At 47.4% G+C, this 22,338-nt stretch overlaps 1 protein-coding gene across 2 annotated transcripts; it reads left to right on the top strand.

Annotated features, from left to right (window-relative positions):
• The first annotated feature begins 4,623 nt into the window (after window positions 1–4,623).
• On the top strand, window positions 4,624–12,553 carry FBXO27 (F-box protein 27). Of its 2 annotated transcripts, XM_045988164.1 has the most exons (6): window positions 4,624–4,710; window positions 4,926–5,313; window positions 5,454–5,565; window positions 5,648–5,743; window positions 11,119–11,254; window positions 11,842–12,553. In XM_045988164.1, the coding sequence occupies exons 2-6, from the start codon at window positions 4,962–4,964 to the stop codon at window positions 11,983–11,985; spliced, it is 840 nt and encodes a 279-aa protein (XP_045844120.1). In that variant the 5' UTR covers window positions 4,624–4,710; window positions 4,926–4,961; the 3' UTR covers window positions 11,986–12,553. The 2 variants fall into 2 exon arrangements, with proteins under 2 accessions (XP_045844120.1, XP_045844119.1); XM_045988163.1 differs by lacking the exon at window positions 4,624–4,710 and having other exon boundaries at window positions 4,827–5,313.
• The last annotated feature ends 9,785 nt before the right edge of the window (window positions 12,554–22,338 follow it).

The raw sequence follows: 22,338 nt of genomic DNA, 5'->3' as shown, positions 1-22,338 counted from the left end.
GGCTGCTAGGTGTGTCGTTGATTCTTTAAAGCCTCTGATTTTGTTGGTGTGTTTAACCTTGAAAACTGGCCCTGGTCCAACTTTTCTTAAGGTCTTGATTATATCCAAGTGTGACTTCAGTTGGGGGAATTACTTCTTGTGGGCAGAGAAGGCTTGTGGGTTGGTTGTGTGGCTCTTTTGTTCATTAGTGGATGAGCGGTTGACCCCCAAGAATGCTGGGTTGTGGGGAGAGCCTGGAGGGTTTTACGCTGACACCCCAGCTTCTCCCCTGTCCTAGGGAGAATAGACATTCTAGGGAGGGCTGAATCACACTTCAAGAAAGGACTGGATTTTATTCCCAACCGCCTCTGGGAGTTGGCCTCTGTCTAGATACCTCCCCAACTGTCTGAGAGCAAGGTTTACTAGTTACCTGCTCCCTCCGACCTTCCCTCCATACAAACGGCCTATTTGCTGTCAAGTTCCTTTTCATGGGATCAAAATACACCCAGTGGCCTCTGGGCAGGAGAGGCAGTGGCATGGAAACCAAGCTGGTGACCTTTAGATGCCCTTGGAATTAATCGCACAGCCTACCTCCCAAGACCTCAATGTTCCAGAGTTTCTACCTCTGTAAACTGGCTGGGCAGTTGTCCCCCCAGCCTCCCAAACACACCTCCAGTGGAGAGAAGCACCAGTATCTCCCTGGCACACACACACAGGGGAGCCCTTCCCACCCTATCCCCATCAGAGCCAACTCACTGATTTTTTTTTTAAAGTGAGTTGCTTTTCTTTTTTCTTTTTTTTTTAAAGATTTTATTTATTTGACAGAGAGAGAGATCCCAAGTAGGCAGAGCAGCAGGCAGGGAGAGAGGGGGAAGCAGGCTCCCCACTGAGCAGAGAGCCCGATTTCGGGCTCGATCCCAGGATCCTGAGATCATGACCGGAGCCGAAGGCAGAGGCTTAACCCACTGAGCCACCCAGGTGCCCTGCCAACTCCCTGATTTATGGCAAATAATTTCTTAAGCTGCCTTTATGCTTTTGAAATGAAATACTTAGCTAATGAAACCTACCTCACAGATAATTCTTTTTTTTTAAAAGATTTTATTTATTTATTTGACAGAGAGAGATAACAAGTAGATAGAGAGGCAGGCAGAGAGATAGAGAGAGAGAGAGGGAAGCAGGCTCCCTGCTGAGCAGAGAGCCCGATGCGGGACTCGATCCCAGGACCCCAAGATCATGACCTGAGCCGAAGGCAGTGGCTTAACCCACTGAGCCACCCAGGCGCCCGATAATTCTTAAAATGTTTATAAAATAACCCTAACTATAACATAAAGGTGAAACAAAAGGAGAGACTTAATTTTCAAAATCCCTTGAGAACTTGTTATACCAACCGACCTGATGATTCTGTATCTGCATATTTTTTTTTTTAAATCTCCCTGGGGAGGGGCGCCTGGGTGGCTCAGTGGGTTGAAGCCTCTGCCTTCGGCTAGGGTCTTGATCTCAGGGTCCTAGGATCGAGCCCTGCATCGGGCTCTCTGCTCGGCAAAGAGCCTGCTTCCCTTCCTCTCTCTCTGCCTGCCTCTCTGCCTACTTGTGAGCTTTGTCAAATGAATAAATAAAATCTTTTTTTAATATTTTATTTATTTGACAGAGAGAAATCACAACTAGGCAGAGAGGCAGGCAGAGAGAGAGGAGGAAGCAGGCTCCCCGCAGAGCAGAGAGCCCGATGTGGGGCTCGATCCCAGGACCCTGGGATCATGACCCGGGCCGAAGGCAGAGGCTTTAACCCACTGAGCCACCCAGGTGCCCCATGAATAAATAAAATCTTAAAAAAAAAATAAAATCTCCCTGGGGGAGTTTGATGTAGCCCTAGGATATTCCTCTCTCCCTTTGGGGTCCCTGGAGCGCCCCATCAAACCCACAGCTGGTCCTGCCTAGATGAAGAGATTTTCTGGTTTTGGGAATCGGAGAATAACCAGTCAAGTCCCCACCAAGCCAAGTGCAGTCTTCTGATTGACCCAGTATCGGCATCCCCTGGACAATTCCGTGTTAACCCACTTTACATTGATATGCAGAATGGAATTGTGTCCTAGGCTCAGATCAACGGGCTTTCCTCCTCCTAGATGAGAATTCATAGGACACCAATTATGAGAAGGAAGGAATCCAGGACAGTTCTCTGCTGAGTGGCATTGTCTTGTGCTGGCTTCCCACTGACACCCTCCCGTCATTCCTGTGGCAGCAAAATGCCCCCTTAACTTTCCCAAAGGGACCCTGGGGAGCTCGGTTCACCACCCCACTCCTTGGAGCCATTATTCTGTTCATTAGTGAACAGGCACTTCTTGAACCTGCTTATATTTGTTTGCTTGTTTGTTTTAACGATTTTATTTATGAGAGAGAGAGAGAGAGAGAGCCAGAGAGAGCAGAGCAGGAAGGAGGGGCAGAGAGAGAGGCAGACTCCCCTCAGGGGCTCGCAATCATGATCAAGATCACAGGACCCTGGGATCATGATGCAAGCCTAAGGTAACTAGATGCTTAATCAACTGAGCCACCCAGCCGCCCCCCCCCTTGTTTGTTTGTTTGTTTTTTTAAAGATTTTATTTATTTATTTGACAGAGAGAAATCACAAGAGAGGCAGGCAGAGAGAGAGGAAGGGAAGCAGGCTCTCCGCTAAGCAGAGAGCCTGATGTGGGACTCGATCCCAGGACCCTGAGATCATGACCTGAGCTGAAGGCAGCGACTTAACCCACTGAGCCACCCAGGCACCCCCTTGTTTGTTTTTTAAGACTTTATTTTTAAGTAATTTCTACACGCAAGGTGGGACTCAAACTCACAAACCCGAGGTCAAGAGTCTCGTGCTTCACCGACCCAGCCAGCCAGGCGCTCCGTCTGTTTTCCTTTTTCTCAGGTACAGCTTGGGCCCTCATTCCAAGAGTTCACAGAGATCGCCTCTGAGAATTGAGAAATGGGAAGCAATCTGACTTGTCAGTGTTGCCTTCTTCTCCTACTTTAAGTTCTTAAGCTATTTTTTAACCTTAAAAAAAAAACTTTTTGGGGGCGCCTGGGTGGCTCAGTGGATTAAGCTCTGCCTTTGGCTCAGGTCATGATCTCAGGGTCCTGGGATCAAGCCCTGCATCGGGCTCTCTGCTGGACAGGGAGCCTGCTTCCCCCTCTCTCTCTCTGCCTGCCTCTCTGCCTACTTGTGATCTCTGTCTATCAAGTTAATTAATTAATTAAAAAATAGGTTTTAAAAAAAACTTTTTGAACTCATATACTTGGGTCATAACCAATTTTCATAACCTCATTATCAAAAAGATTTCTACGGCTGACCTATTACGTGAAAAAGGAATTTTCATTATAGGGGGAAGGGTGTGATGTCTAAGACTGGCTTCCAGTTTTCGGCGGGGAGCAAGTGGGTAGGAGCGGGGATGAAAACCGACTGGCCAGGAGGTAATCACCGAGCTGGGTACTCCTTACACAGTTCCACTTTTGGACAGGTTTGAAAACGTCCAGAGTATATTGAAAACCTATGTGTTGACAAGAAATAGGCCAGTGTCATAGTCACTGTTTCAGAATTAAGGTCTCCCACCCAGACTGCTAGTGCCCTATTCCCCTTCTTAGTCTCTTCCTCCACAGCTTAATTACCTTCTAACACTATGTAATTTACACGTCATGTCTCGGTGTTCATCAGGCCCATACCCATTGTCCTCTGGTTTAACGCTTTAATAATAAAACTGCTCCCTTCTTTCCTGTTTATGGAGAGGTTTTCCTGGGGCTGGCAGGAGATTTTTATTTTTAATTATTTCCCCAGCACACTGTAATTTGCTTATTATGTCTTCTGTTCATCATCTTAGTTCTGCACCGACAAGGATCGACGTCTGGTTTTATTTGCTGATATTTATAATTTCATGTGTGGCTTACATTTTGTTTTCACTGGATACAGTTAGTGTAGAGGCAGCCTGGCTGGGTTCAAATCCCAGCTCTGTCACCTACTAGCTGTGTGACCCTGGGCAGTCACTTGGCCTCTGCCGGCCTCAGTTTTCTCATCTGTGAAGGGGGCACATAGCGGTACCCACCTCAGTGGGTTGCCATCCTGACCCGTAGGAGGAAGCTCTTAAAACCGAGATGGGTGTTATTTCTGGTTAGAGCACTTGTTTTTGTTGTTAAATAGATACGCATTTGCGCCAAACCCCACCTGTTTTCTCCTGTGAAATTGGGTTAATGTTGCCTCACCATAAAGGTGATGGAGATTTTTGAAGGACTGGACGGGTCTGAGGCTTCCCGCCCGGATGCCTGACCAAAATAACCGCAGTCGAAGCGATACGAGGCCTCCCGCCGGGATGCCTGACCAAAATAACGGCAGTCGTTCCTCGCCAGGCGTCTCGCGGGCGGGTGTAGACCCACCCTGGATCCCGGAGGCCCCGCCCCTCCCCGGTCAGCTCCGTCAAGCCCGGTTTGATAGTCCTCCCCCATCCCCCGGGACTACCGGGGAAGGAAGGGGTCTGGCGAGTACAGGGATGGAGCAGGACGGCTGGCTGGGGGCGGGGGTGGGGGTGGTGCCGCTGGGCGACCAGAGGGATGAGAGCGCGGACACTCGCGGACCACAGGATGGGGTGGGCGTGGGAATGCGGGCTGTTAAAAAGGGAGGGGCTGGCGAGTAAAAGGATGGAGGAGGGGAGGAGGACGCCGGGGGACAGGAGAGCGTCTGGGGGCGAGAAGCCCTGGCTCTGATCCAAGGTAGGACTGCGGGGCTGGGTCGCCCCGGCGGGAGCGCACAGCACTGGGTGCACCGGGCTGGTTCGATGCGCTGCGGGGAAGGACGGGCTGGGAGGCTAGGGATGGGCCGGGGGGCCGCAGCCGGGGCGTGGCGGGTCTGGGGCGGGGCCGGCGGCAGCTGCGCGCGCGCCGCAGAGGCTGCGGGCCCTTACCTCCTTGACCTTACTCTTCCTTAGTCACCGCCGGGCCTGGCGCGGGCTGGGCGGGGGACCATGGGCGCCTCGGCCTCCCGGGGCCGGCCCGCCCGGGTCCCCGCGCCGGAGCCCGAACCTGAGGAGGCGCTGGACCTGAGCCAACTGCCACCGGAGCTGCTCCTGGTGGTGCTGAGCCACGTGCCTCCGCGCACGCTGCTGGGGTGCTGCCGCCGAGTGTGCCGGGGCTGGCGCGCCCTGGTGGACGGCCAGGCCCTGTGGCTGCTCATCCTGGCCCGGGACCACGGCGCCCTGCTGCCGCTCGCCCGCAGCTGCCTGCCCCCTGCCCACGACGACAGGCCCTGCCTCCTGGGCCGCTTCTGCGAGCGCCGCCCGATCGGACGCAACCTCATCCGCAACCCCTGCGGCCAGGGTGGGGAAGCGCCGGGCTGGGGGTCTGGCAGGCCGGGGAGGGGCGGGGCTGGGGGCGGGGCTTCGTCGGAGTAGGTGGGAGGTGGCCGCCGGCGGGTGGGCGGGCGAGGAACTAGGGCGCAAGCCTCTTGTATTTAACAGAAGGCCTCCGGAAATGGATGGTGCAGCATGGTGGGGACGGCTGGGTGGTGGAGGTCAACAGGTCTACGGTGCCCGGGGCCCCCTCGCAGACCTGCTTCGTGTCTTCCTTCAGGTGAATGTCCCTACCCCGCAAGCCCAGGCCCGTTGTGGGGAAGACCTGCCTCTTCTCATTGACCTTACTCCCTCTTTCCTAGCTGGTGTCGCAAAAAGCAGGTGTTGGACCTGGAGGAGGAGGGTTTGTGGCCAGAGCTGCTAGATAGTGGCAAGATTGAGATTTGTGTCTCTGATTGGTGAGTATGATGACAGAAACAGCTCTTTGCTCAGCACTGACTACAGGCACTGTGACCGTTACGTGGGTGACTTCACCGGGGCCGCCTCTAACAGCCCCTTACAGATAAAGAAACGAAGTTCAGGGAGGTGAATGACTTAACCATTGAACCCTTCTTTTCACCCCCAAATGGAGCTGGATTGCAAGATGCCTGATTGGATCCATTTACAGAGGACTTGGCCCAGCTCAGTCTTGTCTATGAATGACATGCTCCTTCCTTTAGGAGGGCGCAGAGTAGGGTAGTTAGCTAAATTGACATTCTGGAGCCAGACTTGCCAAGTCCCTGGCTCTGCAGCTTTGTGGCTTTGGGTAAGTCTCAGTGTGCCTCAGTTTCCCTATCTTTACAAGATAGGTTTATATGCCAAGCACAAAGCCAGCGCTTCATAAGGGTGAGCTATTTTAATTGGGTTTTTTCGGGTTTTTTTGAGCCTCCATCCTCTGAGAATTATATTTCAAGGTGTCAGATTTCCAGCAGTGGAGAGGTACAGAAAGGGGAGGAGATTAGCTCTGATGGCACAGCCAGGAATTGCTGAGACCTGAAATTAGGCTCAGACTCCTCTGCGGAGCATGAGCTCTGTAGTGATGGTCTTGAAATGAGGGTTATGTGTATGCGAAGACTTTGCACGGGATACATGACCCAGATCATTTCAAGGGAGGCAATGTCGGATCTTCTGCAGCTGTGTTCCCTGGTTCTAAAATTACCAACTACACATCACATCTCTGGTGAGATGTATATGATTTGTCCTTGTCCAGTCCCTCTCTCAGAGTCCCCAGTCTTACAGAAAAAACAAGCCCCTCACTATGGTGTGTGTCCCCCACCTCCCGATGTAAAGGCTACCGGAGAGTTAGGCAAAGTAACTGCTTGAAATTGCAGCCTTACCAAATTCACTTACACTTTGGTTTTTTGTTTTGTTTTGTTTTGTTTTTAAGATTTTATTTATTTATTTGACAGATTGAGATCACAAGTAGGCAGAGAGGCAGGCAGAGAGAGAGAGGAGGAAGCAGGCTCCCTGCTGAGCAGAGATTCCGATGTGGGTCTCCATCCCAGGACCCTGGAATCGTGACCCTAGCCGAAGGCAGAGGCTTTAACCCGCTGAGCCACACAGATGCCCTTTTGTTTTGTTTTTTAATAGGGTCCATGCCCGACGTGGGGCCTGAACTCACGACCCTGAGATTAAGAGTCGCATGTTCTACTGACTGAGCCAGGCAGATGCCCCCAAGTTCACTTTTTTTTTTTTTAAGATTTATTTATTTATTTGAGAGAGGCTGGGAGCAGGGAGGAGAGACAGATAAAGGGGGGGAGAGAGAATCCCAAGCAGACTCCCAGCTGAGCACAGAGCAGGTCGTAGGGCTTAATCCCACAACCCTGGGATCATGTCCTGGCTGAAATCAGGAGTTGGGTGCTTACCCAACTGAGCCACCCAGGTGTCCCCAGATTCACTTTTAACTAAAGACACCCTAACTTACCCACCCTCTGCAAATCCGTCTCAATAGACCATGTGTTTTATAATAAAATTGTTTTTAATTTAATCATCAGTTATCAAACTACTGTAACATACTTGTGCTGTTTTGGCCAGCAGTGTGCCCTTTGGTCGGAGCAATCGTTGGTTCCCAAATGTCGCTGCACATTATACAGGATCATTTAAAACTCCCAATGCCCAGGTCACGCCCCATCCCAGTTAAATCAGAGCACCTGCGGGAGAGAGCCGGGTCTCGGTATCTGAGAAGTTTAGAGCTGACTGCAAAATCAGAGGGCACAGTCCCCAAGACCATCCTCCCTTTGACACCAGCTGCAAGTTTGGGGAATTCAGAAAAACCACCCTTACCTTCTGTAATTCACTAGAAAGACTCCTAGAACTCACTGGACTATCACATGAATACGGTTTTGTTTTGTTTTATAATACGGGATTTTTTAAAAAAGATTTTATTTACTTATTTGACAGACAGAGATCACAAGTAGGCAGAGAGTCAGGCAGAGAGAGAGAAAGGGAAGCAGGCTTCCCACCGAGCAGAGAGCCCGATGCGGGGCTCGATCCTAGGACCCTGAGATCATGACCTAAGCTGAAAGCAGAGGCTTCAACCCACTGAGCCACCCAGGCGCCCCATGAATACGGTTTATTAAAGGAAAACGTAACACATCAAAATGAGCCCAAGGAAGAAGAGCTAGGGCAGCATGGAACCACAGAACTTCTGTGGTTCACTTGCTTTGGGGTCAGGATGCAATCCTGCCCCAGCAACCCTGTGACAATATCGCTGACCCGGGAAGCGCACCTGAGCTTCATTGCCCAGAATTTCTCCTGGGGCTTCATCACCTGGTTAACCTTGGACTCCTGGTCAGTTGATACCACCTGACATAGCCTAAGCCACATTGTGAGGTCTTTCTGGAGTGGCCAGCCCCCACGGTGAGACTATCTGGGTGGATGTGGCCAGCCCCCACTGGAATCCTGTTGGTAGGCTATCCAGCATGATGCAAGGTCCCCAGGAGAACAGAGAAACTTCCAGCAGCCATAACATGCCCAGGGTCCAGAGAGACCTCCCAGAAGCAGAGAGCAAAGACCTTTCATAACCTCCGGACAAGGCTAAATTCTTTTTTTTTTAAGCTAGAGAATATCTCAATCTTTTTTTTTTAAGGTTTTATTTATTTATTTGAGAGAGCGAGTGAGAGAGAGAGAACATGAGGAGAGAGGTCAGTGGGAGAAGCAGACTCCCTGCCTAGCAGGGAGCCCTCCAAGGGACTCGATCCTGGGACTCCAGGAACATGACCTGAGCCGAAGGCACTCACTTAACCAACTGAGCCACCCAGGCGCCATGAATTCTTTGCTATACAATATCTTTCCAACATTCCAGATGATTCTAACCTGCAGCCAAGTCTGGGAACCGTTACTGGGTAATAACTCAATCCCAGTGGAAAAATGTTTTAACACTTAGATCTTTATGATCACAGGAAAAAAATTTAATTTCTATTCATATAGGAATATTTTGGTATGTGGTTGACAGAGCACAGTATGGAGGGGCAGTCTTGACCAGTCAGAAGGAATTAAGAATATGTCGCTATTACATGAGGACAGAATTGTGTGGGAGAGGTAGAGCAGGCATCTAATTCTAAGAAGTAGACTGATGTGACGTCTCTGAAGGAAGAAACTGAATTTGTGTATTTTTTTTTGTTCTCTTTTTAAGATTTTATTTATTTATTTGACAGAGATCACAAGTAGGCAGAGAGGCAGATAGAAAGGGGGAAGCAGGCTCCTGCTGAGCAGAGAGGCTGATGCGGAGCTCGATCCCAGGACCCTGGGATCATAACCTGGGCTGAAGGCAGAGGCTTTTACCCACTGAGCCACCCAGGTGCCCCTGAATTTGTGTATTTTTATAGCACATTACCCTTGAATTAAACTTTTAACTCCTTAAAAGTTTAAAAGTTAAAGTTTTGTATATCAGAATTGCACATTTTTTTTTAGTTCACATATTTAATTATTTATTTAAAGTGTACATACCTTAGGTATGCGGCTCTGAATTATTGCAGAGTGAATGCATCCGTGTTACTGCTTTCCCATCACTGTCCACCCAAGGGGGCCACCATCCTGAATTCTGTTACCATAGATAAGTTCCATCCGTTTTTTTTGTTGTTGTTTTTTCTTTTTTTTTTTTTTAATTTCTTTTCAGCATAACAGTGTTCATTGTTTTTGCACCACACCCAGTGCTCCATGCAATACGTGCCCTCCCTATTACCCACCACCTTGTTCCTCAACCTCCCCACCCCCCCGCCCCTTCAAAACCCTCTGGTTGTTTTTCAGAGTCCATAGTCTCTCATGGTTCACCTCCCCTTCCAGTTTCCCTCAACTCCCTTCTCCTCTCCATCTCCCCATGTCCTCCATGTTCTTTGTTATGCTCCACAAATAAGTGAGACCATATGATACTTGACTCTCTCTGCTTGACTTATTTCGCTCAGCATAATCTCTTCAGTCTCGTCCGTGTTGCTACAAAAGTTGGGTATTCATCCTTTCTGATGGAGGCATAATACTCCATCCGTTTTTGTACCTGAGAGAGAGAGAGAGAGAGGGTCCCACAGTATATGTTTTGTTTCTGGCTTCTTTCAACTGCATGTTTGTAAACTGATTCCTAATTGTGCATAACTACAGTAAGTTTTTTTTCTTTGCTGTATACTATTCTATTACGTGAATCTACTGTAATTTATCCATTTATCATCGATGGACATTGGAAGTTGTTATGTTGTTATTGTTTTTATGTTGCTGGTATCCCGTCATGACTAAATATATTTAGAGTCCCATGATCCTTTTTTTTAATTATTTTTTAGAGATTTTATTTTTAAATGATCTCTCCACCCCACATGGGGCTCGAACTCACAGTCCCGAGATTGAGTCACCTGTTCCACTGACTGAGCTGGCCAGGTGCCCCTCCTGTGGTCTTTTTCGATGACTGCTATGAAAGTTTTATTTTATTTTATTTTTTTAAGATTTTATTTATTTGACCCACAGAGAGAGAAATCACAAGTAGGCAGAGAGGCAGGCAGAGAGAGAGGGGGAAGCAGGTTCCTTTTTTTTTTTTAAAGATTTTATTTATTTATTTGACAGAGAGAGATCACAAGCAGATAGAGAGGCAGGCAGAGAGAGAGAGGGAAGCAGGCTCCCTGCTGAGCAGAGAGCCCGATGTGGTGCTCAATCCCAGGACCCCGAGATCATGACCTGAGCCAAATGCAGCGGCTTAACCCACTGAGCCACCCAGGCGCCCCTGAAAGTTGTATTTTAAATCTTTTTTTTTTTTTTTAAGATTTTATTTACTTATTTGACAGATAGAGATCACAAGTAGGGAGAGAGGCAGGCAGAGAGAGAGAGAGAGGAGGAAGCAGGCTCCCCGCCAAGCAGAGAGCCCGATGCGGGGCTCGATCCCAGGACCCTGGGATCATGACCTGAGCGAAAGGCAGAGGCTTTAACCCATTGAGCCACCCAGGTGCCCCTGAAAGTTGTATTTTAAAATGTCAGCATACCCACTAGAAATCACATCTTTGCCACTGTTTGAACAATGAGCAATTTCCATTGTCACCTAATGGTAACAGGAGGAGGCGCCTTGAAGGGCGCTGCTCTGGGTCACTGCTTCGAGAACGCGTGTGCTTGTGGACCAGCTGGGGACCTCGTTTAATGCAGGTTCTGAGTCACTGCATCCACAGTGGGGCTGAGTTCCCAGGTGACACGGGTCGTGCTGAGCGGAGGACTTTGTTTTGGATTTGGGTACATGGGGAGGCCATTCTGGGGGAGAAGAAGGCAGACACCCAAAGAGACGAGGCGGGCACCTCCAGCCTTCAAGGCCTCCCTCCTCCCACAGGTGGGGAGCCCGACACGACAGTGGCTGTATGTACCGACTCCTTGTCCAACTTCTAGATGCCAACCAGACTGTGCTGGATAAATTCTCCGCTATGCCCGTTCCCATCCAACAGTGGAACAACAATGTCTGCTTTCAGGTGAGTCTCCGCCTTCAGGTGAGTCTCCGGCAGGGACCCAGGGGGAGGTGATCGGCCTGGGGAGGTTATCTGTTACCTCTTGGGGTTTCTGTAAGGAGGACACCATTGGGGATGCTTCTGGTTCCCGGCTCTTGGGTAGTTGCTTCCGGACAATGGCTGGAGCCAAAGGCCTGGTGGGGTGTGTGTGTGTGTGTATGTGTACATCCAGCAGCTGGTGGCTTCATTTAGTCCCAGAGCTCCCATGTGGGGTCTCTCTGTGCGGGCTGGCCTGGATTTCCTCACGGCATGGCCACCTCAGGGCAACCAGACTCCACTTACTAGTGGCTCAGGATTCCGCCAGGAAGGTTCCGGAGAAACCAACAGAAGCTGCATTGCCTTTTCTGGCTTAGTTTTCAAGTCACCTGGCGGAAGTCACTCAGCATCACTTCGCCAGGCTCCCGGTTACAAACAAAACCCGCCCACCAAGACTCAAGGGGACAGGAATTAGGATGAGGAACCATGCGATTCCACTGAGCCAGAAGGCCCCAGGCTCAGCTTTCAAGAAGAAGGCTGTGGCACGACACGCCTGATTTCTTTTCTACCTACAGGTCACCCACGTGTTCTCCAACATCAAGATGGGCGTCCGCTTTGTGTCTTTCGAACACTGGGGCCAGGACACACAGTTCTGGGCTGGTCACTATGGAGCCCGTGTGACCAACTCCAGTGTGGTCGTCAGGGCCCAGCTGTCTTAGTGGAGGGCAGTCCTCGCACAACAACCTGAGTGGTGCCTTCCAGAACTGGGGACCATTGGCCAGGACTTGTCATTAACCAAGGACGTGTACCTCCCTGGCATGCTGGGTACTCTCGGAGGGTTCTGCCAGGACCCCTTTTCAGGTTCTAGAAACTACTAGAAGGAAGTTCTTTTTTCAGAGCTTCCCGCTGCTGTTACAGGGCAGTCCTCTCCCCGGAGGCCCTCTAATTCAGCCCCAGTCTCCTCTGCCCTGTCTCCTCTCCTTTCTGCTGTCAGGGGGCTTTATCTGTCCCTTTAGAGAAGGCCACTGATCTCAAGTAGACTCTCGTCCTTATGGCTGAGAAAATTCCAGCCGCCTTGGGTGGCAAACTTAACCTCCCTCAGCTTCAAGGCTGGGACCAGGTCTCGCAGCTGAAAGTCAGCCAGCTCAAAAAACGTGTGGAGATCCTCAAGGACCCCTGTGATTGTATGTTGTATAATATTATATTTTATTTTGAAATTTTCCGCAAACATCAAGAGAATAATATATCCGCAACAACTATCTGCCAATCATATGTAATAAATTTATTATTTTGCCAAAAGTGCCTCAGATCTTTGAAATAGGAAATGTAACCTTATTGTCTTGGTTACTACTTGGTTTGAAAGCAACAAATTGTCCCAGTGGAGGAGGGGAAACTACAGAAGAAACTCCCAAGAGAAGGGGTTTTAGTAGAAAGAATGAAGAGTGCGAACAGTATCCTTTCCCAAGCCCTAAGGAACCACCGGTTCAGACAAAGATTATCAGACAGTGGGTGTGTGTACACCACATTAGTGACTTTTTTTTTAAGATTTTATTGTTTATTAGAGAAATGAGAGACACAGCATGAACGGAGGGAAGGGGGCAGAGAGAGAAACAGTCTCCTTACCTAGCAGGGAGCCCAACATGGGGCTCGATCCCAGGACCCTGGGATCATGACCTGAGCTGAAGGCAGGTGCTTAACTGACTGAGCCACCCCGGTGCCCCATCATTTGTGGCTTTCTAGATGGGAGCCAGGATCAGGCTGTCCTCACGCCAGTCCAAGGTCATGGCTAGCTCACGGCTGGTGGGTCAGTGAGATATTCTAGGTCATCTTTTCTTTTCTTTTTTAAAAGATTTTTAAAGTAATCTTTACTCCCCGTGTGGGGCTTGAACTCAAAAGTCTTGAGATCAAGAGTCGCACGCTCTACCGATGGAGCCAGCCTAATGCCCCTGAAATGTGCTCCAGGATGAACTGCTCACTGGAGGGGTCAGGCCTTTGGCCTCTTTCTTGCAGTAGAAGGGAAACACAGGCAGAGAAGCAGCCAGACACACCCAGAGGCGGCATGTTTTGCCAGGTTCTTAAAAAAGGAGTTGTGACAGGTTGAAACAGAAGAGTCATGACCATGGGGCGCCTGGGTGGCTCAGTGGATTAAGCCGCTGCCTTCGGCTCAGGTCATGATCTCAGGGTCCTGGGATCGAGCCCCGCATCGGGCTCCCTGCTCTGCAGGGAGCCTGCTTCCTCCTTGCTCTCTGCCTACTTGTGATCTCTCTCTCTGTCAAATAAATAAATAAAATCTTAAAAAAAAAAAAAAAAAAGAAGAGTCATGACCAGATGGAGTATGCGGGGCTCTCGTGGGTACTGGTTTGGACAGTTCAGCTCTAGATAGTATTCTTGGGTCAACTGGGGGAATTTGGATATGAGGAATATGGGAAACATCCAGGCAGGGAAAGATGCAGACCACTGCCTTAAAAAAATGCAGCCATGTAATTCAATTTTGGCATATGTTATATTGTGTGTGTGTGTGTGTGTGTGTGTGTGTGTGCGCGCACATGCCAAAGTTAATGATACCACTTTATACACGTGTACATACGATTACTTATATCCTGGGTGACCTTCTGGATATGCATGTGTATATAGATATGTATGTATTTATATTCAGAAGAAAAAAAATATTACCTGTAGGGGCACCTGGCTGGCTCAGTCTGTAGAGCATGTGACTCTTGATGTCAGGGTCGTGAGTTCAAGCCCCAGGCTGGGCGTGGAGCTTACTTAAAATAATTAAAAAAAAAAAAAGAACATTAGCTACAGTGTTACAGGGTTAGCACAGTGGTGATCTCTGGCTGTGTATGTGATTTTGTATTTTGCTTATCTCATTTTCTGGTGTGTACTGGTGTATAGAAGAGATAGAAGAAAACAAATACATAGTATCCTCCAATGCAGTTTCCCTCCTCTTCCAGAAAGAACCACATTTCAAAGGCATCTTTGGTGACAGGGTTTTCGCTTCTTTTATTTGGTTATGGAGAATTCGAAATACATAGAGAAGCAGAGAGACAAGTGTTCTAACCATGTTTCTATTCCCCAGCACCAATCTTATCAGCTTATGACCCATCCTAAGCCCACATCCCCACTGATTCTCCCCTCTCCCATATTGTTTTTTTAATGTTTTTATTTTGAAACAGTCTCAAACGTAACAGAGACTGTGTGGGTGTGGCACAAAGTTCTTCCCCCCTGAAACGTGTAGTACAGTTTCAGCATCACTGCAAAATTCTTTTGTGGGTATTTTCTACACCTGAGGACATTCTCCTGCATAACTACAATATAACCATCCAAATCACGATGGTCACGTCAATTCAATAACTGCCCCCAAAGGGCTAAGCTAGCTGGCCCTGCCATACAAAGGCCTGTTGAGAAGGCCCTGGGTTGGCTCAGTCTGTTAAGCATCTGACTCTTGATTTTGGCTCAGATCATGACCTCAGGGTCATGAGATCGAGCACCACGCTGGGCATGGAGCCTGCTGAAGAGTCTCTCTCTTCCCCCACCCCTTCCCACCTCTCTTAGAAAGAAAGGAAGAGAAAAAAGGAAGGGAGGAAGGAAGGGAAAAAGGAAAGGAAAGGAAAGGGAAAGAGGGAGGGAGGAAAGAAAGAAGGGAGGGAAGAAGGAGAGAGAGAAAGAAAGGCCTGTTTGTTGGGGCACCTGAGTGGCTCAGTTGGTTAAGCGTCTGCCTTCGGTTCAGGTTATGATCCCAGGGTCTGGGATTGAGCCCCATGTCATGCTTCCTGTTCAGCAGGGAGCCTGCTTCTCCCTCTCCCTCTGGCTGCCACTCCCCCTGCTTGTGCTCTCTCTTTCCCTCTATCAAGTAAATTTTAAAAATCTAAAAAAAAAATCCTGTTTAGGGTTGCCTGGGTAGCTCAGTCATTAAGTGTCTGACTTCAGCACAGGTCATGATCCCAGGGTCCTGGAATCGAGCCCTATGTCGGGCTCCCTGCTCAGCGGAAAGTCTGCTTCTCCCTCTCCCACTCCCCTGCCTTGTGTTCTCTCTCTCACTGTCTTTCTCCATCTGTCAAATAAATAAATAAATAAAATCTTTAAAAAAATGTCTATTTGCAAGGTTGGCCCTTAGTTGGCATCTGGGAACTCGAATTTTGGAAGTGGCTCTGATATGTGGCTCTTAGACTATTTGTGTGAACAGTGTGGTTTGTGCCAAACACTTGCTGTCTTCTGGGGGTCTGGAGTTTGGGTACGAGCCAGGCAGAAAGAAGGTGTCTCTAGGACTAACTGCCCAAGTCTCTGATGAGCTTCCCTGGGCATCACACACCTGCTGCTCCATTTTTGTTGCTGGGACAAGAGTACACTCGGCAGGACCCCTCCGCAGAGGGGGAGGACCCAAGGAACCTGCACATAACCCTCCAGTGTCTGTATCTTTGTCCTTGTATCCTTTGACCCAGTTGTGCGTACAGCCGCACCCCTGTAGTAAATCTCGGGGGTGAGTACAACTACATGCTGAGTTTCATGAGTCCTTCCAGCAAATATCCAAGCATGGGGTAGTCCTAGGATTATACACACACAAACCCACACCGTGGTGGCAGCGGTGGGACTTCTAGAAGGATCCTGACTCCAATATGGCCACAACATGATTTGGGGTAACGGGAGAGGGGTGAGGGATGACGAGACCCTGGTGCCTGGTGGCCACGGAGTTCCGTTACCCATGGTCTGAAACAGCCCAGGTGCTGTCTGTTGGAAGAGGGAAAAGCTACCCAAGGAATTAAAACAATGGGTCCAACCCTTGGGGACCTGGCTGACTTGGGCAGGTGCCAGCTACAGTGAGGAAAACCCTTAAGCCCGGTGATGCCTTTGGTGTTTGCCACTTTCCTCCAGGCAGGAGAGGGAAAGACGCAAACATTCCCTCCAAGGGAGAATATAGCTGGTTAAATCCATTCTGGGGAGGGGGGGAAATCAAAGATTTAGAGAAACCAGAGGGTGAAAGATGGGTAAAAAAAAAAAAAAAACATCTCCTCAGTAAGGAGGCCACAGAACCCCCACCTAGTCTAGCTGGGATCTCTGAGCAGCCAGCATGTTAACCCTGTAGATGCCGAATTTACCTTTTTTTCCCCTTTTAAGTAGGCTCCACATCCAACATGGGGCTTGAACTCACCACCCCGAGATCCAGAGTCGTGTGCTGTACCGACTGAGCCAGACCGGTGCCCCAGTGCTGAATTAACTTCTAGGGATCTGAGTAAACTTGTAATGAGAGGGGCAGGGGGGAAAAAGGGAGAAATTCATAATACAACATTATCCAGCAATTATATCTCAAAGAAAAGGGAAGTTTGAAAAATGGCTTTGTATTTGACGGCCATTTCATCAAGATGTAGGGTTAAAAAAACAAGTGATCAATGTATATGTATACATGTAATACACACACAGGTGCACACACATACATATACGTGTGTGTGTGTGTTGGTTTGTTTTCTGTGTATTACCACATGTTGAGAGCTTAAAAGACCTTTTTGGGGCACCTGGGTGGCTCCATCAGTTAAGCATCTGGCTTAGGCTTAGGTCATGATACCAGGGTCTTACCATTGAGTTCCGTCTGTTGAGTCTGCTTTTCCCTCTACCCTCACCCCCCACTTGTGATAACTCTCTCTCTCAAATAAATAAATTAAAATCTTAAAAAAAAAAACTTTTTGGCCAAGGAGACACTGTGCCTTTTTCAGGTTGTTTTCTTTCACTTAGTAATATGCATTTTTGGAGGGGGTGGCTCAGTGGGTTGGGCCTCTGTCTTTGGCTCAGGTCATGATCAGGGTCCTGGGATCGAGCCCTGCACCGGGCTCTCTGCTCAGCAGGGAGTCTGGTTCCCCTCTCTCTCTGCCTGCCTCTCTGCCTACTTGTGATCTCTCTCTCTCTCTGTCAAATAAATAAATAAAATCTTTTTTAAAAATATGCACTTTTGGTTCACCCCTGTCTTTTCTTGGCCTGAGAGCTCATTTCTTTTTAGCCCTGCATTATACTTCATTGTCTGGATGGACCACAGTTTACTTATCCATTCACCTTCTGAAGGACCCCTTGATTGTTCAAAGTTTAAGGAGTTATAAGTAAGTCTACTATAAATGTCTGTGTGCAGGTTTTTGTGTGTGGACAGAAGTTTTCAACTCTTTGGGGTAAATGCCAAAAGGCTTGATTACAGGATCATAGGGTAAGAGCATGTTTAATTTTGTCAGAGACTACCTTCCAAAGTGGCTGGAACCCGTTGTGCATTCCCACCAGCAATGAATGGGAGTTCCTGTTCCCCCACACCCTGGGCAGCACATGGCGTTGTCAGTGTTCTGGATTTGGGCCATTCTAATAGGTGTGTAGTTGGCAGCCCTTTTTGCTCACGGGTCCTGTCCCCTTGCTTTAATCAAATCACCTTTTTTGCACCAATAATAATAATAGGTGTGTATTAGTAGCCCATTGTTGTTTGAATTTGCATTTCCCCAGTGACATACGATGTCAAGCATGTTAGATACTTATCTGCCATCTGTATATCTTCTCTTGTTCATTTTTGAATCAGACTGTTCATTTCCTCATTGAGTTTGAAGAATTCTGTACATATTTTGGATAGCAGTTGTTGATGAGAAACGTCTTTTTTTTTTTTTTTTTTTTTGATGAGAAACGTCTTTTACAAATATTTTTTTCCTAATCCATGGCTTGGCTTCTCACTCTCCTGAAGGAGTATGTACCTTCGAGCAGGGTCATCTGAGCTCTAAGACTGATAAGGAAGAAAGGGCTTAAGAAAGCATTTCTCATCCTCTGGACGTGGAACCAGATCTTCCGGTTCTCCCACAGAGCTTTGCTCCTGCCGAAGAGAAGCCTCTGGCTTTTCTGGATTCGGGCACTCGCAGCTCCGAATTGCCTAGACCTGACTCTAAGCCCAAACCTGGTAAGGTCTACAGGGAACTGTTTCGTTCTCAGCACGAGCTGTGCTCAGTGAACAGAGCTTCGCTCTGGGACGTTGGCAGGTGTAAAACAGCCCTCTGTGGGACCCTAAACTGCGTGCAGCACGGACGCCGGCTGGACCACCTGGGTCACATAAGAATGCCCACAGGAAAAGGCTGCTTTTGGATGGAACCGTCTAAAATCAAGCTACTGCTCAGCTCTCTATTTCTGAAGTAGATCCTAACATCTAATGCAGTTCTGTCTTGTGACTGCTGCCGAGAGCTGCAAGCTGGGGGAGGGCTCATCACAGGGGCTATGACCCCCTTTGGGCACTGCTAACATGCTGGACTCCGGATCCCTCTGGGGGGATGTCGCACAGCTGTTGCCTTGCATTCTGCTTTCCCGATTAGTGGCAGTTTGCAACAAGGACTCATAGTCTGACTCCACTTCCATGGTCTTTCCCCTGATACCTGCACCTCGGGATGGCTGCTTGATTACTAAATGCAGCCGGTTCTTAGAACAGAGGTGATCTCCAGGCTGCTTACTGGATCAATGATCAGGACAAAAGGGTTGGGGGTTATATTAAGTGATTCTGAAAATTGTTGAATATTCAGGTTTTCATCCTGACCAATTCCTGGATATGGTGTGTCTTTCTCTCTGTCACTCTCTCTTTTAAGATTTTATTTATTAATTTGACAGAGAGAGTGCAAGCAAAGAGAGCTGCAGGAAGGAGGAGGCAGAGGGAGAGGGAAAAGCAGACCCCTTGCTGAGCAGGGAGCCCAATGCGGGGCTCCATCCCAGGACCTGGAGATCATGACCTGAGCCAAAGGCAGACGCTTAACCAACTGAGCCACCCAGGCACCCCATGGTGTGTCTTTCTCATTAACTTCCATAAAAATGTTTTTCTCTTGAAAAAAGCATAGGAAACACTAGAGAATCCCTTACTGCAGCGATAAAAGAACTAAAATCTTGTCAGGTCCAAATTAAAAATGCTACATCCGAGATGCAAACCCAGACAGATGCCATAAAAACCTTTTTCTGTGAAAATGCTTTTGTCCCTCATTGCATCTAACCCTTCTGGATGAAAAGTTTGAATGAGAATTTAAAAATAATCACTTTTTGGCTTTTTGGCTAAGATCAAGTGGGGAGAATTTTAGAATAATTCAGAATTTGAAAGCACACATACACAAACACTTATACACACAAACTATTAGACCTAAGACTTAATAACTGAATTCAGGAAAGTTACAGTGTACAAGATCAATATAGAAATTTCACTTGAATTTTTTTTTTTTTGCCACAGATGGCTTTTATTCTTTTTTTTTAAAGATTTTATTATTTGTCAGAAAGAGAGAGAGTGAGCAAGTGCACAAGCAGGCAGAGTGGCAGGCAGAGGCAGAGGGAGAAGCAGGCTCCCCACTGAGCAAGGAGCCCGATGCGGGACTCAGTCCCAGGACCCTGGGATCATGACCTGAGCTGAAGGCAGCAGCTTAACTGACTGAGTCACCCAGGCGTCCCTTCACTTGAATTTTTATATGTTACCAATGATCATCTGAAAATGAAATTAAGAAAATAATTCTATTTACCATAGCATCAAAATGAATAAAATACATAGGAATAAATTTAACCAAGGAAGTGAAAGACTTGCACTGAAAACTACCAAACATTCCAGACAGAAATTAAAGAAGACATAAATAAATGGAAAGATACCCCAGGTTCACTGATTGGAAGACAATATTGTCAAGATGACAATACTCTCCAAATTGATCTACAGATTCAATATAATCCCTATCAAAATTCCAATTACCTTTTTTTGCAGAAATGGACAAGGTTATCCTAGAATTCATATGGAATTGCAAGGGGCCCCAATTGCAAAAGTAATCTTTAAAAAGAATAAAATTATAGGATTCACACTTTCAAGTTTCAAGACTTAGTACAAAGCTACAGTAATCAAAACAGGGTGATACTGGCATAAGGATACATATAGATCAAGGAATAAAATTGAGAGTCCAAAAAAACCTCATCTTTAGCCAATTGATTTCCTACAAGGGTATCAATACCATCCAATGGGAAGAGAATTGCTTTTTTAGCAAATGGTGTGGGACAACTGGATGACTGTGTAAAAGAATGAAATTGAATCGTTACCTCACACCATATACAAAAATCAACTCTCAGTGGATCAAAGACTTAAATCTAAGAGCCAAAACTATAACGTTCTTAGAAGAAAATATAGGAGACAATCTTTTTCACCTTGGATTTGGCGATTGATTCTTAGATATGGCACCAAAAGCCACGGAAGGAAAAAGCTAGGTAAATTGGACTTCCTCCAAGTTAAAAACTGATGTGCATCAAAGGACACCATCAAGAACGTGAAAAGACAACCTACAGAATGGAAAAGAATATTTGCAAATCATTATCTGATAAAAGCCTAGTATCCAGAATATAGAAAGAACTCTCACACTCAACCACAAAAAAATAGCCCAGTTTTTAAATGGGCAAAGGATACGAATAGATACTCCTTTCTGCAAAGAAGATATACAAGTGGTTGATAAATATACAGAAATATGTTCAACATCATTAGTCATTAGGGAAATGCAAATCAAAACCACAATGAGACACCACTTTACACCCACTAAGATGACTATGAGCAAAAGCATGGAAAATAACAAATGTTGGTGGTGATGTGAAAAATTGGAACCTCAGGCACTGTGGGTCTGTGGGCATGTGAAATGGTGCAGCTGCTTTGGAAAGAGTTCTTCCAAAAGTTAAACATAGAATTACCGTGTGACCTGGCAATTTCATTCCTACATGTATACCTAGGAGTCTTGAAAATGTGTTTACACAAAAACTTGTACGTGAATGTTCAGAGCAGCCTTTTCATGATAGCTGAGAAATGGAAGCAACCCAAATGTGTATTAAGTGATGGACAGGTAAACCAAATGAAATATATCCATAAAATGGAATATTATTCAGCCAGAAAAAGGATTGGATGTGGGGAGGAATGAGATACAGAGCCCCTCTATAACATGAACCCACCTTGTAAACCTTTTGCTCAATGAAAGAAAGTAACATATGATATGATTCCATTTCCATAAAATGCCCAGAATAGTAAAATCCATAGGGAGAGAAAATAGACTAGTGGTTGCCAGGGGATTGGGGCGGGGGGTGGAAGGGAGAGTGCTTCTTGGTAATTTCTTTATGGAGGGATGAAATGTTCTGGAACAATATGGTGAAGATGCTTGTACAATGCTGTGAGTGTACCCAAAGCCACTGAACTGTACATTTTTAAAGATTTTATTTATTTATTTGAAAGAGAGAGAGGCTGAGAGAGAGAGAGAGAGAGAGAGCAGGAGCAGGGCAGAGAGAGAGAGACAAGCAGACTCCCAGCTGAGCAGGGAGCCTGGTGCGGGACTCCATCCCAAGACCCCAGTATCACCACCTGAGCCGAAGGCAGTCACATAACCCACTGAGCCACCCAGGCGCCGCTGAATTGAATATTTTTAAAGATTTTTTATTTTATTTATTTGACACAGAGAGAGAGAGAGAGATCACAAGTAGACAGAAAGTCAGGCAGAGAGAGAGGGGGAAGCAGGCTACCCGTCAAGCAGAGAGCCCGATGAAGGGCTCGATCCCAGGACCCTGAGATCACCACCTGAGCAGAAAGCAGAGGCTTAACCCACTGAGCCACCCAGATGCCCCAGAATTGAACATTTTTAAATGGCTGACATGGAGTACAAAATATTATGTGAATTTTACCTCCATTAAAAAAAAAAGTTCGGGGGAAAAATGTAAAGTGATGATAACCGAATGAGCCACACTGATGTTGTACAAAAAAGGAAAAACACAAGCTTGGCCCCTGAGGAGGTACCAGAGTTGGGGGAGAGACATAGGTGATCTTCATTTTTCAGAACTGCTCCCAGAATCGGAAGCGTTGCTGGCCTCCCCAGCTGAAAACACCAGAGGGATGCCCACTGGTTTATGTTACTTTCCTTCTGGAATTTTGTTGCATGCTAGGAATTAGATACATGCTACATTCAGCACAAGACGCATTGTTAGGGAACGGTGGGTACACCTCCAGAAGCCAAATTTCCTGATGCCAGTCAAGGGTCAACCTTGCAAGAGGCCCTTCTAAAGACAGAAGCCTCGGGGTGTCTGGGTGGCTC

Source organism: Meles meles, chromosome 19, assembly GCF_922984935.1.
Source record: "Meles meles chromosome 19, mMelMel3.1 paternal haplotype, whole genome shotgun sequence".
Taxonomy (NCBI): Eukaryota; Metazoa; Chordata; class Mammalia; order Carnivora; family Mustelidae; genus Meles; species Meles meles.
This window is presented reverse-complemented; position numbering and strand designations above follow the sequence as displayed.

What these genes read in the sequence shown, in the direction of transcription:
- FBXO27 (XM_045988164.1), top strand. Translation starts at nt 4,962, where the DNA reads ATGGGCGCCTCGGCCTCCCGGGGCCGGCCCGCCCGGGTCCCCGCGCCG. An exon ending in TGCTTCGTGTCTTCCTTCAG is followed by an intron (nt 5,566 to 5,647) that starts GTGAATGTCCCT and finishes CCTCTTTCCTAG; the next exon opens with CTGGTGTCGCAAAAAGCAGG. An exon ending in GAGATTTGTGTCTCTGATTG is followed by an intron (nt 5,744 to 11,118) that starts GTGAGTATGATG and finishes CTCCTCCCACAG; the next exon opens with GTGGGGAGCCCGACACGACA.